The following is a 15847-nucleotide window of genomic DNA, read 5'->3' as shown; positions in this document are numbered from 1 at the left end:
GTGTGTGCTAAAGTGAGTCTTGTGCTCTTCGTCAGAGTTACTTTGCTTTCTAAAGTGAATTAAGTAGTGGTAGAAAATTACAGATTCACTTTAACTAAATTCTTCTATTTAGCCTTTTAATAGGTTTTCCAAGAGAAATCAAAGTTTCCTTGCCAATGTGCCCAAGCCATAATATGGAAAAGCTCAATTTTAAAGCCTGAAGGGCTTATGCAGTTTCCACAGCCTCTCTGTGAAGTGTACTGAGGGCTGTGCTTCAGTGGTAACAGTGCTGTGGATACCTTTCCTTCAGGAAGAGTGCCAACGTAATAAATTAGTGTAGTGCAGACACAGTCACTAAATAAGTCTCACATAAGCACGTGGAGAGCAGGAGTTGTGGTCATCTTAACTATTTGTAGTGGAAAACACATTACTTCACCTGTGTCAGTATGTAGATCCCAGTCTCACACTGTGCAGAACTGGAAAACATTTAATTTGTTTGTAGCCCCCTGAATTATCCAGCATGCTGTATTTTCCTGTATCAAGTCTATTTCAGCACCTCTGGGTTTTCATTCCCTCTTGTCCCCCACATCCTCCTGCTTAGCAGCAGGTCTTAGAACTTCAGAGCCCATAGTCATCTCCCTTTCCTGTGGTGACCACCACTTCCCTGATCTCCTCCAGCCTCTGCTTATATGAGGATGCATTTTCAAAAACTATACTACATGATTTCTGGTTTTGACATTTACCTTTAAAAATGTAGAATGTCTCTTATCATTATGCATTCATTTATCAAATTACTGAGAAATCAATAGCTGAATTGTTGGCAGGCATGAAGAATGATTGCTCAGTGGTGACAACATGGGTGGATAATCGGTCCTGCAAGTTACCATTTACCTGGCTGTTGTTTCAGTGCTCCTTGTCAGGAGTGACTTATTTATATGTGTGCAGTCCTTGCCCTGTGACTTGCTTTGATGAATGTGCATAACTAAAATGCAGATGGCATCAGCAAACGTGCTCCAGGTGACAGATTACAAGAAACAATTGAATTTAGATATGTCCAAACTGAGATGTGTTTTTAAGACTTAAAACATTACAGTGAATTAAATAATTTTAAAAACAGCTTCTTGTGTGCAAATAGAAGAGAGGGAAAAGGGCCAAGGAAGAATCTGCAGCTACATATTGCTTTCTGAAAATCATACCCTTTTAAAATGTCCTGGTCTGGTCATGAGAAACCATTAGCTTTCTGAAAATTCAGATGTTTTTATCCTGAGAATTTCTGTATCTTTTTTTGACAACATAAATTAATTTTTTTAAAATGTAAAATGGCTAATATTTTTATACTAATTTCTTTTTGTACACTAAACTTCATAATCGTTATTTCTTTTTGTTGTGGTTGGGTATCTGTAAATGCTGTAATATTTTTACACAATTGTTTTTCAGACCATAAGCCGAGCTTTCATGAATGGGAGCTCTGTTGAACATGTGATAGAGTTTGGGCTAGACTATCCTGAGGGAATGGCTGTAGACTGGATGGGAAAGAACCTCTACTGGGCCGATACCGGGACCAACCGCATTGAAGTAGCCCGTCTGGATGGACAGTATAGGCAGGTCCTTGTGTGGAAGGACTTGGACAACCCGAGGTCTCTGGCTCTTGATCCTACCAAAGGGTAAGGGACAGTGTTGTTTTTCAAAGCTTTGTGTGCATATTCTTGTATGTGGCAAGTTATTTGGCAGCTTATACAGCTCCATTTCTTCAGAGTCTTTGGAAAGAAAATAAACATTTCACAATCCCGTGGGTTACAATGAAAAATTAATAATTGGCAAAAATATTATTCTGCCTTTCTCTAAAAAAGGAATATAATGATACTGCACATAATCACATGGGTTGTTGGGTTATTTTTTAGGAGCTGAAGAAAAAAATTAGAAAAGTCAAAGCATGCAGCTGAACACAATCATACTTAGCTGATAATGCTCTTTTTGTTCCACTTCTCATTGCAGATACATGTACTGGACTGAATGGGGAGGAAAACCAAGGATTGTTCGAGCGTATATGGACGGAACAAACAGCATCACTTTGGTGGACAAAGTGGGTCGTGCCAATGACCTCACTATTGATTATGTGGACCAAAGGCTCTATTGGACTGACTTAGACACAAGCATGATTGAGTCATCAAATATGCTCGGTAATCTAGTGTTACAGTACACCAGCCAGTACAGAAATATGCACTGACCACAGCAAAGCAATTGAATAATATAACTCATATTAAATCTGTGTGTGAGGCTCATCTGTCTGTAGTTCCTTGGGTTTTCCTTTCTATCCATTTAAAAATAGGAGTGATGTTTTCATTCTTTCAGTCACCGTCAACTTCGTGGCTTTTCCTTTTTCAGGAAGAGTGGCTTGCCAGCCACATCAGTCAGTTGCTACAGGACCCTGGGATGCATCTGATCAGGCCCTATAGACTCGTGCCTATTGAGTTTTATCCTGTTGTACGATGTCTTTTTAGTTAGCAGATTATAAAGACGCAGGTAGACTTCTAGCAAGTGAGCTCATCGGTTAAGATGATGTTATTAGATTTGGCCTGTGGTGTGCAGTGCCAATGTCCTTGCCAGGGTAGGTCTGAATGAGTGTTTCTGATAGAAACATCTACCCCACCAGAGATGAATAAAGCACCCCTAAGTGGATGAATGAATGCTCTTCCAGCTTAATCTTGGGCATTATAAACATTACCCAGCAGGAGAAAAATCACTCTTTGGGGAGATTTTCTTCCTTCTACTGACCATGAAAGTTGAATTATGCAGCTACCTCCTTCCTTCAGAAGAGTCTTTCCCCTAAATTCATTACTGTGGACCACAATTGCTCTAAGAAGTCCCTGAGAGTGTGCAGGGTATCTGTACCCCTAAATTGGAGGATTCAGATTCCTAAAAGTTACATGGGGAGGTTGCCTCTATAGTTCTGATGGTTTACAGATAAATGGCTTAATGTTCTGGTTTATGGGTTTTTTGTTCTTTCTCAAGTCTTAGTCAAAGGGAAAGTAAAGCAGAGGAAGAAAAATGAGATTCTGTAGAATCTAGCATTGGACGTTAGAAACAGAGGAGATGATGCTGATAAAGGCTACATCTTCATTTGATGTCAGAGATGCACAGAGGTTTATGCTTGAAAATATTTAGGAAGGCAGTTTACAGTAAGACTTTACATCAGTAATGTACCTCTGGCAGTGGCCGTGCTCTAGAATATGTTAAATCTGTTGTGAATCTTACAAACTGAGCCACTGAGTATGGGAGTATTTGAGATTTCTGCCAAACAAATGGTTTCCTAAAGTCTCAGAATAGATATATGTTAACTTGCAATTTCTTGAGTGAAACACCATAATTTCTCATAGCTGTTTCTCTGTGAATCTCAAGTTTGTTGTTGCTTTCATGCATATTAATTTATTGGCCTAAGTGATTATTGGAGCTGATAGGGTTCTTGAATGTGTTTCCCAATGTCTGTTTGGGACAATAAGCATGAGACATATAAAGTAGTATTTGTTTAAATTGCAATACACTGACACAGTTTCAAATTGCTCTATGGGCAAGAGAGTATCAGGATAAGATTTTCAGTGAAACCATTTACATTGTCTCTTGAGCAGATACTGCTTAATAAAGAATCCCATGATGCTGATTTGGGAAATGAGGTTTTATTTTAAAAAGAAGAAAAAAAATTTTTCCTAATGTTGGTCACACTTGATTTTATATCATGGGAATTGTCCTTTAGTTGACTATCCTTCTTTTTGCAGGACAAGAACGAGAAATCATAGCAGATGATCTACCTCATCCATTTGGATTAACCCAATACAGTGACTACATCTACTGGACGGACTGGAACCTTCACAGCATAGAAAGAGCAGACAAGACCAGTGGGAAGAACAGGACACTTATTCAGGGCCATCTGGATTTTGTGATGGATATACTGGTCTTCCATTCTTCCCGTCAGGATGGCTTGAATGATTGTGTGCAAAATAATGGCCATTGTGGTCACTTGTGCCTTGCCATACCAAATGGATTTAGGTGTGGCTGTGCTGCTCATTATACCTTGGATCCCAACAGCAGGAACTGTAGTTGTAAGCTTTTTTGTTTACTACTGTATTCTGTAGTGCTTTTGACTCCTAAGTGTTTCAAGGGTTGGGATCACTCGTCCATTTCAAAGGTTCTGACTTAAGAAGTGATCTTTAACTATGAGGACAGAGTATGAAATTTTTTAGCCATTTTTGTGACATGAGCTAGGCTGAAGATATGTATTTCAGATCTTAGAACTGACAGCGCTGTCAAGTCTGGTCTTTCTTGTTTTACCAGAGGTGCTTTCTAGGTGATTCAGCTGTGTGATTGAAACTTTCCCACTCCTTACCTAAGCGTGTAGGTGGGTGGATGAGAAATTATCAACAAAAAGTGTCTTTTTCTCTTAAGTGTTCAATAAAGTCAGCAAAAATAACATCCAGTAAAACTCCTAAGTAGTCTGCACAGCGTGCAGATGCCGGTGAAATTCATATAAGTTTATTTTCTCCCTCCATGTGATATTATGAGCCTGCTGGTTGACTGGTTGTCCAGTATGAATTTAAGTTTCTAGTAAAAATAGCAGATGAATAGCAAATGGACTGTTGATTTAAAAAAAATAAACCAACAAAGCTTTGGGCATCCTGCACTGTAGCATATTAGGAAATTTTAACTGGGTGACTTTTTGGAAGGCAAGTCCTGCAGACTAACCCGATGTCCTTCTATAACAAAGTGACCCACTCAGTGGATTAAGGAGAGGCTGTAGATGTTGTCTGCCTGGATTTTAGTAAAGCCTTTGGCACTGTGTCCCACAGCATTCTCCTGGAGAAACTGGGTGCTTACGGCTTGGACAGGTGTGCTCTATTGCTCACAGTCACTGGTGTTACTTAAATTCCACATGGAGAACACAGTCACTTTATAATATGAAAAGGAAATACTTTCTGGTTGAGGATGTGCATATTTACCTTCTGGAAGTACACAAAGAAACATTTTCAACTTAATAGCAAAAATGTCCAGTTTTATGAGTTATCTTAATTTTCATTGTGAATATGAGTGTCTCTCTGGGATTTTGGTCCAAATATTCTTTGTGTTCTGTGGGGATATATTTTTGTGATTTGCATTTTCTTATGCATTCTGTTTTGGCTTGTTTCAGCCCCTGCCAGTTTCCTGTTATTTAGCCAGAAATCTGCCATCAGCCGGATGATACCAGATGATCAGCAAAGTCCAGATATCATCCTACCGATGCATGGTCTGAGGAACGTCAAGGCTATTGATTATGATCCCTTAGATAAATTGATCTATTGGGTGGATGGACGTCAGAATATTATAAAAAGAGCCAAAGATGATGGCACTCAGGCAAGTTTACATCTTGTATATAATTTTGGGTTGGGCTTTTTGTGTGCTTTTTACTTTATGCTTGACCTTCCCCTTCTATCCTCTACACCAAGGGATTGTCATTTTAAACTGCTCATGTCAGCACTTATTCATGTATATTCTATTTTAGAATTTTGATTTCAATTTACATATGAAGAAGTGTGATAGAATAGAGTACATCATATATAGAAATTATAAGCCTTGAATTGCAATCTTTAGTTAAGGATGGGCACTCAAGTAAGGCAAAACCACTGTTTATACTTCAGACAGATAAACTGTATTCTGAAATCAATAATGTGCATGCCAGTTTTAAGATAATGTTTTCATCATTGTAAAGCTTGCTCAGAATGAAAATCCTCAGCTATCCAAGCTGTAGTTAAACCCTGAGCTAATGATGAATTGATTGCTGTGCCAGATATATGTGCAGGGCTAATCCACATACTTAATGGTTTTAAAGTGTTGGGGACATTACTTTTTTGCACTAGATATTCACACAACAGTGGTAAGAAGTGTAATGTTCTTCCAGGCAGTGTTATGTGTTAACATAATATAATTCCCAGGTCAAGGTAACAGATTCTTTAAAAACTATTGTCTGAATAAGAATATAAAACAAAGTGGAGAATGGGCAAGTTATGTTTTCCTATTTCTCAGGCAGTTGCATCTAAACTGTATGGCATGATATCAAAGGAAATGGACTGGTCTCTTCATGCATCTAGCAACTCAGAGGTTTTTCAGTTTCCTTTAAAGGTAGAGATGATAGCTCTAATTTTTGGCCATTTCCTTTAAGATCAGGAGTAGATATGTTGGAATGACCAGTTGGGTTCTGGATGAATTTTGACGAAGTTTTGCTCTTGATTTTTTTTAACGCTAGGTGCTCATTTTTCTAGTGTAGCTTCTCTTTGGTACTTCTAGGTTCAAATAGCAGTGGAGATTTATGTCCCCTGTGGTTTCCCTTACCTTGGCCACATAGCTTTGAAGGCACAGATATCCCCTGAAAATTTTGACATTTGAATCCTCACTAACTGTATTTACTTATTTTATTTACATTGTGCTGTTTGCAGATCATGCATTTAAGTTTCATACCTGGTTAATGTTACCTTTGGTTTCAGGAAAAGAATGATTTTTTTATTGCTAGGCATGCTGTCAAGAAAAAATAAGGTTCAAGCTTTATGTAAAAATAAAAAAACCCCTCTCTATCACTGTACTTAAAATGAAATTGTGGAAATATAACTTTCACAAGTGATGCTGTGTTGGGTGCTTCATTTGACTTAAGCTGAGCACGGAATGGTGTCTTCAGCTTTCTTGGCCCATACGAACTCTTTCTGGTACTCTTTTTGTGTTTGGATTGGGAGCACTGCATTAAGACACTAAGGAAACCACCACTTTCCCTTCACCAATATTATGTCACCAGAGGCAATCACCTTTGAAGTCTACTTTGATGCTGGGAGTATTACTATCCCAGTGGCACTGGGATTGGCTATATGCTAGTGGAGCCTGCATGATGTTAAACAGAGACATTTTTTATCTTCAGGAATTTTCTTAAATGTTCTAGTGCTCTTCACAGAAATAAAGTATTGAAGTCTATGTTAGTATTCATAGTTGAACACTATGTTGAAAAGTGTAGTAAATAGTACATGAATTAGATTGGAAGGGTTTGAGGGTAATGACTCCAGAAACTTTGGGATAATGTCTAAAGTTTTGTAAGCTCTATCCTGAAGACATGAGAGTGAAAGCAGGTGATGCTGTTAGTAGAGGGTGAGACAGAGGTGTAACCATTTAACATGTAAGCAAATAGAAACACGGTTTGTTAAAAGATTTTAGGTTTTAAGAGAAGATGGGACTTGGAGAAAATCAGCATCAAGGAGGCTTTGGCAAGAGATAGAGATTAGTTAACTGACTGTATAACAGTGCAGATCTGTCCGGAAGGCTGCCAGGTTTCTTGCATTGGTTCATTCAAGCTTGTTCAATGCATAAACATTTACTATTGCTTTATGTGCTTATTGGGGGTTGTAATTAGATGATCTTTAAGGTCCATTCCAACCCCTAAACATGCTATGATTTTATCATTCTTCTATCTCCTGGTAGTAAATAATACTTAGAGAAGTCCCCACAACCACCTTCTGGGGAGTTTTGCATAATCTTACAGATTTTGTTCACATGTTTTCCCTCTAATTCACAGTTTGAATCAAACCCTTTTTTAATTAAGCATTATTTCATTTCTTGTATTTGTTTCCTTTTGGGTGGTTTTAGGTGTTTCTCAACCATCAGGTAGGTAAACCATGCCTTCTGTGCAATCAGTGTTTTTCAAAAGTCAGAATGATTACAGGAAATTGTTCCCCATTTGTTGTCTTGCAGCCTTTCACTGTGATGAGCACTCCGAACCAAAGTCAGAACCCAGAGAAGCAGCCGCATGACCTCAGCATCGATATATACAGCCACACCTTGTACTGGACTTGTGAGGCCACAAATTCAGTCAACGTGCACAGGCTGAACGGCGAGTCAATTGGGATGGTGCTGCGAGGGGACCACGACAGGCCCAGAGCCATCGTAGTGAATGCAGAGCGAGGGTGAGATTCCTTTCTGTGTGTATGTATGTACAGAGTGTGCTTGGGATGTGTGTCAGCTCTGTGTGTGTCAATCTTGTGCTGCATCTAAGTATTTTTAAAAGGAGAATTCTTGAGTATTTAATTGTTCAGGATGTAGGTGCTTGTGTGATTCTTGGTCCTCATAAACATGGTCATCATAAAACAAATGTTTCTGGGGGGGAGAAAGAGGAACTTTTCATATGATACAACTAATTCCTGCTAATGTAGTACTCTAACATTTAAACAAACACTTAAGCTGCTTCTGTTCTATAGATTTTTAAAGTTAGTTGTGCCTTGATGTTATCTTACAGACTTGTGAAATTAATTGAAACAGGTAGGATGCACTAGAGTGATTTCCCACAGGAAGAAAATATTTTGTTTTGCTGCAAAGCAGTTTTGGTTAGATTCAGCAGATGCCATCTCCACTTCTGGTGGTTAGTAACTTCATTCTTAGTTGTCAAACATGGTCCTTTACCATTGTCTTTAATAAGTTAGGTGCTTGAATCCCAGTTAACTACCAAATGGCTTACCATGTGCTTGGCAGATGTTGAATGACAATATTTCACATCAACGTGGATACAATAGTACCTAGAGACTCTATCTGGAGCATTTATAGGACTGGTATTTTATACCAGTGTGCTCTGCACAGTTCAAAAGCCATTGTGGGGAGAGGGGGATTAGAGGAAAGATTCTAATCTTATTGGGACTAAGTCACTTGGATATAGTTTGCATTTATAATAGCTTATCTGCTTTCTCCATTAAAATGGGAGTTTGGGTTTGTTGATCTCTAAAACCCTCAACTTTTGTAGTCAGGTTTTCAAATGATTTAAAGCTAAATCTGTTTATAAATTAAAGGAGGAAAAATGGAGGAGAGGCTATGCTAAATACTGTGACTATCTGGGAGAGCTGAATGACTGAACTGCGTACTGGACAATTTCTGCCATGGTCCCAGAAATCCCTCCCTCCACCTCTGCCTTGGCTGCATGTTCTGACTGCTGCCTTCCCTCCCTGTGCCATAACAAAAGGCTATGCAGCAACGTATCCACCACTGAAAATATAGTGGACTTTTCCTTTAGAGAGTTTTCAGTTCATTATGTGGGTGCACAAGCCTTTTTTTCTCTATGCAGGAGGGCAGAGACTACCTTTGTTTGCAACTTAGCCAGATATAAAGAGTTCATGTAACGAAGACATCAGGAACATGCCATCCTCAGTTGTTCTTCTTCTATGATCTTCTTTCGTCTCAGGTTTGGTAGAAACTTCTACTTGGCTGAGAAGAAAGGTAACACAGAAGGAAGAGGAGGTGGACATTAATTTTTTTTTTTTTGTCTTCTGGACTTTGATTGGCACATGGGGACAGCTTTACCCAAGGAGAGTTGCAGAAAGTCTGTGCTAGTCTCCTACAACCCCCACCTCTGTGCAGGAGCAGTGCTGCCAGCGTAGCAGTGCTGAGACATTTTATGGCCTGGTGACAAATTCTATTACTTTCAGGCTATCTCTGTGTCAGTTAGCAAATGTTTGGTTCTGCAGCTGACAGCAAAGTCACCCCAGTCATACCTGTGAAACCATTCCCACTTGCAACGTAGAGCCTGTGCGCAAGGGTGAGTTGCCTCTCTCTGAAGCTCTCGGTCTAGAGATTGGTGTCTCTGTTTTCAGGTACATGTACTTCACCAACATGCAGGAGCGAGCCCCCAAGATTGAGCGTGCAGCCCTTGATGGCACAGAGAGAGAAGTGCTTTTTACAACCGGGTTGATCCGACCGGTAGCACTGGTGGTTGACAACAAACTTGGAAAGCTTTTCTGGGTGGACGCAGATCTGAAGCGCATTGAAAGCTGTGACCTGTCAGGTATGTGGTATGAAGTTAAACATTTGCAGCGAAGTGTTTGCATGCATAGGACATCATTCCCACTTTGATGCTGACTCTGATAACTTTCATCTCCGCTACTGCTAGTTGTGTGTAGGCAGTCACAGACAGTAATTGCTGGTGGACTCCCATCGTTGATATAATTGGAATAAATGTCTGTAATAATTGACAACCTCCAAGAGAGCCATTTGACTTTTATGTTCTGAAAGCAGCTCTTGCAAGATCAGATTTAATAGATGTTGCCAGTCATGGAAACCCTAAATCACCTTCCTGTGCCCTTTTTTTTTTTTTCCCTTATGATTTGAAAAGTTTGCATTGCATACTCTTCAGTGTTTCTTTCTCTAGAGTTTACAGCTTAGTAAATCAAGGTAGTTTAAAAAAAAAAAAAAAGAGAAGGAAGGTCAATGTTTTTTTCTAATTTTTCTCTTTTAGTTTAAAACTATTGTCCTTGTCCTATCACTATCTACCCATGTAAAAAGTCACTCTCTCTTTTTTATAAGCCCCCTTTAAGTACTGTGAAAGGCCACTATGAGGTCTCCCCAGACCCTTTCCTTCTCCAGGCTGAACAACCCCAGCTCTCTCAGCCTGTTTTCATAAGAGAGGTGCTCCAGCCCTCTGATCATCTTCATAACCCTCCTTTGGACCCGCTAACATATGAGAGCAGAAGCACCACCAAATTATGCTTTTGTTTTGATTTTTCATTTCTAAAATCAATTATATCCAGTTATATAGGCATACACAGGATTTCTGTGAATTAATAAAATAATTTGGAATCTCTTGTTCACCCTAGAAAGGCATAACAAAAACAATTAAATGCTAGTAAGTGTAGGGTGTCACGCAGTTTAAGACTGCAAATAATTAAAGTAAAAAGCAGTAATAAATGCATCTTTACTTGACCTGATTTTTACACATTGGCTTGGAGCATATTTTTACGTATTTCTGTAAAGTGGAAAACCTGAACATTTGATATTGTTCCTATTTAAGAGCATACCGAGTTACTTAGAATTTGAGTTTTCTGACTGGTTACTGAATAAAAAGGAGAAGGTGAAGAAAGAAGTGTGGGTGGTAAAATATGAGCTTTTGTTTTGTGATCACGTGCCTGTGGTTGTCACACAGCCTGTGACAAGGCTCTTGCTTTGCATGATGGGTGTGTTTTATTTGAGTAATAGCAGTGAAACTAATCGGTTGTATTTCACTCTTGCTTGTAGATTCCAACAAAATGAACTGCTCATGTGTGAATGTATTGCAAACATTTTGGCCTAAGAGTTGAATCTGTATTGGCTTTTAGGGGTGGCTCACAGTTGTACATAACAGAACACGTCAGCGTGAGGCTGATCATGGCTGGCTGATCAGCCAGTGTGTGCAAGGATGAACTGTGTTTAATGTTGTATCTGCTTGCCCTCATGAATTGGCAGCTGGTTGCATTTACCTCAGATGAGACTGAACAAGCAGAACTTTAGTCTGCATAGACAAATGAAGGCAATTACCTTATAGCTAACTATTCGCAAGGTTTGGTTTGGTTTGGTTTGGTTTTGGTTGGGCTGTTGTTTTGTGATGGTTTGGTTTTTTTAAAGAAATTACTTAAAAGTCAACTGGTGTAAAACTAGCCTTTGTTTTTGTTGATCTCAGGTGCTAACCGCGTGACCCTAGAGGACTCCAACATTCTTCAGCCCATGGGACTCACTGTGCTGGGGAATCACTTGTATTGGATTGATCGTCAGCAACAAATGATTGAGAGAGTGGAAAAAGTGAATGGATACAAAAGGACTAGAATTCAAGGCCGGATTGCTCACCTAACAGGCATTCATGCTGTGGAAGAGCTTGATATGGAAGAATTCTGTGAGTTTATTTCAGTATCTGATGTATCTCTGTCTTGGTCGTTGTCCCTCAAAATCCTCATTCATCTGAATATTGTAATAATGTTGCCCACTGGGCTTTAAGTAAGCCATAGTGTGCTTTCAACCTGGCCAGTTGGGATCCTAGAAGAGAAGGCGGAACAAGTTCCTTGTTCTTGTTGGGAAGAGTATGGCTGCACAGCTAGAATACGTGGCATCATGACAGTTACAGTCTAAAAGCTACTTATAATTAGGGTTGTTAATTTTGTAAGTACCAAGTAATAAGTCTTGAAAAAACCTGTAATAAGAGACAAAAGGATTGTACTTGCCTTTTCTCCAGGGGTTTCATGCTCCTGTGTAAAGTATGACTGGTTTGACTCGGCACAATGGATGATGTAAAAGCCTCCAGGGGAGGAAGCTCCTACAATGAATTTGTACAATGGATGTGGAATTTCCCAACAGAGGTGGAACATTTTAGATGCTCCCTTCTGAAAGGGATCATGCATGCAGGATGTTCTTTTTCTGGATTAGTGGTCCAAGTTACTGTGGTCTGAGGGAGAGTACAGAAACCTCTTAAAGTCACTCCTCAAAGTGACAATCTCCTGCTTAACAGGAATATAAAAAGAATATAAAATCACAAACAATATGTGAGAGACAGAGATCTCTTTCAACTTCGTTGCGTGTGATGAGTTGTCTTATATGGGGAGTGTATGTTTGTGTATAGTGCTTCGATTTTCAGAAGAAATTATTCCACTTAACAGCTAACACTGTGTCACGTACATTACTGTCTGTAATGGCTGAAATTAACTGAACTTGCATATGTGGGTAAGCTGTTACAAATAGGGCAGTGTAAATATTTCAGCTGTAGTAGATTTGATGTGCCAATCATGACCCAGATGTTCTTTCTTTCACAATACCCAGTTTTTCTTCTTCTGTGCCATTTCCCATGTTTTTTGTATATTTCAAAGGTATTACTGAATGAAGCAAGAATTTTTTCTGTATTTCTCAACACTGTTTAAAAAAAGGTTTACTTTTACCCCATGTGTTTATTTAAAATGAGGATTTTTGGTTTGGGTTTTTTTTTAATGGTAATAGGACTGTTTCTTTTAAGTCACACTGAAAGGAATCCTGTTTTGCAGCTGAACACTCTTCTATATAGATATTTTTTGTTACAACAGGGGAGTAAAAGTACATATGCATACATGGGTGTATATGCATGCACTTCTTCTGCAAGCAACTCATGTCTCAAACACTGTTTTCAATTAATAAATGTAGGTGAAAGCAGGTTGCTGAGAAGCCTGGAGAGATGGAAAACAACTTTGGCAGAAAAATTATGATATCTATACTATTTCTTCCCCATGGAAATTCTTGGTCCTTAGCAGTAGTAAAGAATGCATTGTTCAGCATCATCACAAATAACACAGGGTATCACCCCACAGATTGCTCCAGCAGATGCTCAGCTGTCGGCCTGAATAAGCAGGCAAGAGACTGGGTCTCTTCGTACTCTGTTGGGCTGGAGTTGTGAGACAGTGACCTCCCATCTCTGTGCCTGTTTCTTATCCACCTGATGTTTGTTTAAAATTATTCTATCGGGAGCTCTCAGGCGCTCAGTGCTTCTGAGTAACTGATTGGGAACACAACCATGTAGCTTTCTATCTTTAAAAAAAATAATCAGTGTGTGCCTATATTGCAGTTTTTTGAGTTGCAGGGAAGTTGAGGCACTAGATATTAAAGGAGAATTGCAGGTGGGTTTAGGAGTTGCATTCTGCAGTGACTTATGTTAATTCTTGATGCCTACCCTAGAAATGAAGGTGGAATGTCGAGGTACAATGTAAATGTAGCCTTCTCAACTCTGCTTTTTCATTTCTCTTCACCTCAGTTCCCAAATACTTTCCAGAAGTCCTTTAGAGGTCTCCATATCATAGAATCCTAGAATGGTTTGGGTTGGAAGGAACTTTTTAAAGGTCATCTAGTTCTAGCCCCCCTGCAGTGGGCAAGGACATCTTCAACTCAAGCAGATTGCTCATATCACTATGACTGGAAGTATGTATGTATGAAGCAGTAGATCAGCTTTGGAGCAGTGAACTGAAAAATCCTGTATTTATCTTCCTAATAATTTCTAGTGAAATCTTGGTTACTCAAACAAAAGTTATTTTTGAGTGGTTTTTGATTTTCCCCTAGCTACGAATAGTTATAATTTCTTTTATGCTATGTAATATTCTTTTCTGTGTGTTTCACCAGCTGTGCATCCATGCTCCCGTGACAATGGTGGATGTTCACACATCTGCATTGCCAAAGGAGATGGAACTCCAAGATGTTCATGCCCTGAGCACCTTGTTCTTCTACAGAATCTCTTAACATGTGGAGGTGAGTTATATTTTAGTGCTGCTAATCAATTTATATCAAAAAAGTGGGGGTTGATTTTTGCATTCCTATCCAAAATGTGAGTTTACACAAAGTTTTCCTATACATGTTGTGTTGCTTCGTGTTAAATTTACATTTGATTCTCCTACCTGCTGCTTTCTGCTTCAGGTTTTGGGCATATGTGACTTTTCATCGTGAGCACGATATTGTTGTTTGACCTTAAAATACTTGCATCTTCTACTGAGATTTTTATTATTGTATGATGTGACAGGTTTGTACTTTAAATAAGTGCTTATAAGATGATGTTGCTTCAACCTGTGATGACCTAGCAGCAGAAACTGTGCATATGATTCCCACAATACGATACTCCAGTCTTTCAAATTAATTTGGCCTCATAACACGAAACACTGTACTGGCTAGTTATAAAATGTAGGCTCCATTGCAGTCCTTTTTAATTAAGGTAGCTCTCTTCTTTCCACATGGTAGACATTTCCTCTAGCTTTCCATTTCACAATCACAGGATTTTTGAAAACTGTTAACATTACACTTGCAGGGGGGATTCAAAACAAAACAAAACATTGTTTCTTTTTGGGAGGCATTAAATCATTTGGCTCTGTTGGTCCTCTTGACTTCTTTCCATGTATTTATTTTGCTGTGGATTTCATTTTCTGGCTGAACTCTGACCTCCCATGGGACAGTCATTTCCATGATAAACTGTTTTCTTTCCCATGACCACAACACACCACGTGGTTTTGGAGTAGTGGTGGTTACATAGGGGAGGCAGGGTGGATCAATCTAATTATACTTCTTGCTGTAGTGTTGTTGCACAACAAGGCCAGCAAGAGACTCTTACATTCCACCCCTTTGTATCTTCAGCTATAAATCTAAAAATCCAGGGGCCTCCATTTCAGTGTCTGGGGTTTTTTATCCTGATCATTAACTAAGCCTGCAACAACTTTTTAGCCTGTCTTGTCTGCCCTAGTAACAGCCACTAGCCAGTGTTTCAAAATAACTTAGCTTTTTGGATGGAGAACATTTGTCCGTGTACTCTCACGAATACTTTTGACATGTTTTGAAGCTTGTGCTTGCCAAATACAACCATACATGCAACATTAAATGTGGATTTACATGCAGAAGTAGTAATCTGTCTGTTGAATTATCTAAACAGCACAGTCATACCAAAATTTAATTGAAGAATTATCCTAATGTGTGTATCTTGCATCTTTATCTTCCCTACAGCTGTCAGGCTCTATTTGTAATTCTTATATTGCTACTCCAAATATTCATGAATGACAACCTTAAAAAGTCATACATTTTTTTCAAAAACCAAGAGGATTTGTATTTTTACTTGCATTTTGTTTTTCAAGCTCTTGATTATATTTGAGTCTCATTCCTGAACATTTCTGCCTAATTAAGACAGGACACCAACACTTTAAAAATTGCTTGCATGTAACTGCGTAATTTTAGCATTTTTAACACCACCCTCAGAATTAAAAATATTCATACCAAAGTCTTGCCATTGGTTACATCTGAGAAGCTTTCCTTATGGTGTGTTCTTTGTCAAGTCCACTCTTGACCCTGAATTGTAACAAAAGCTCATTGGGTTTTCAGAGGAGTGCTGCCATTCAGTGTCAGAGCACACCTCCAGCTTGCTCATAGTGTTGTCATAGAGAGGGTGTGATGTGGTACTTTTTAAATCCAAGTGGTAAAGCATCTACTTAGGGCACTGTTGGCAACAGAAGCTGTGGGGACTAATGACTGCCTCTGTTAACTGTTAATTACATCACAGGGTTTGGATCCAGCGACTTTTGAAAGTCGTGGA

General features: G+C 39.0%; 1 protein-coding gene across 2 annotated transcripts in view; it reads left to right on the top strand.

Moving 5' to 3' along the window:
• The window catches only part of LRP5 (LDL receptor related protein 5), a 107498-nt gene that overhangs the window by 80751 nt on the left and 10900 nt on the right, over positions 1 to 15847 (top strand). For both annotated transcript variants that reach the window (XM_027882202.1, XM_027882203.1), the window contains 8 exons: positions 1417 to 1643; positions 1975 to 2159; positions 3753 to 4076; positions 5159 to 5361; positions 7735 to 7946; positions 9618 to 9808; positions 11456 to 11665; positions 13903 to 14028. In XM_027882202.1, the coding sequence (XP_027738003.1) occupies positions 1417 to 1643; positions 1975 to 2159; positions 3753 to 4076; positions 5159 to 5361; positions 7735 to 7946; positions 9618 to 9808; positions 11456 to 11665; positions 13903 to 14028 (1678 nt within the window). The remainder of the gene's footprint in view (positions 1 to 1416; positions 1644 to 1974; positions 2160 to 3752; positions 4077 to 5158; positions 5362 to 7734; positions 7947 to 9617; positions 9809 to 11455; positions 11666 to 13902; positions 14029 to 15847) is intronic.

Source organism: Empidonax traillii, unplaced genomic scaffold (assembly GCF_003031625.1).
Source record: "Empidonax traillii isolate 1590-97213 ecotype Southwest subspecies unplaced genomic scaffold, ASM303162v1 scaffold103:size1334136, whole genome shotgun sequence".
Classification (NCBI taxonomy): domain Eukaryota; kingdom Metazoa; phylum Chordata; class Aves; order Passeriformes; family Tyrannidae; genus Empidonax; species Empidonax traillii.
This window is presented reverse-complemented; position numbering and strand designations above follow the sequence as displayed.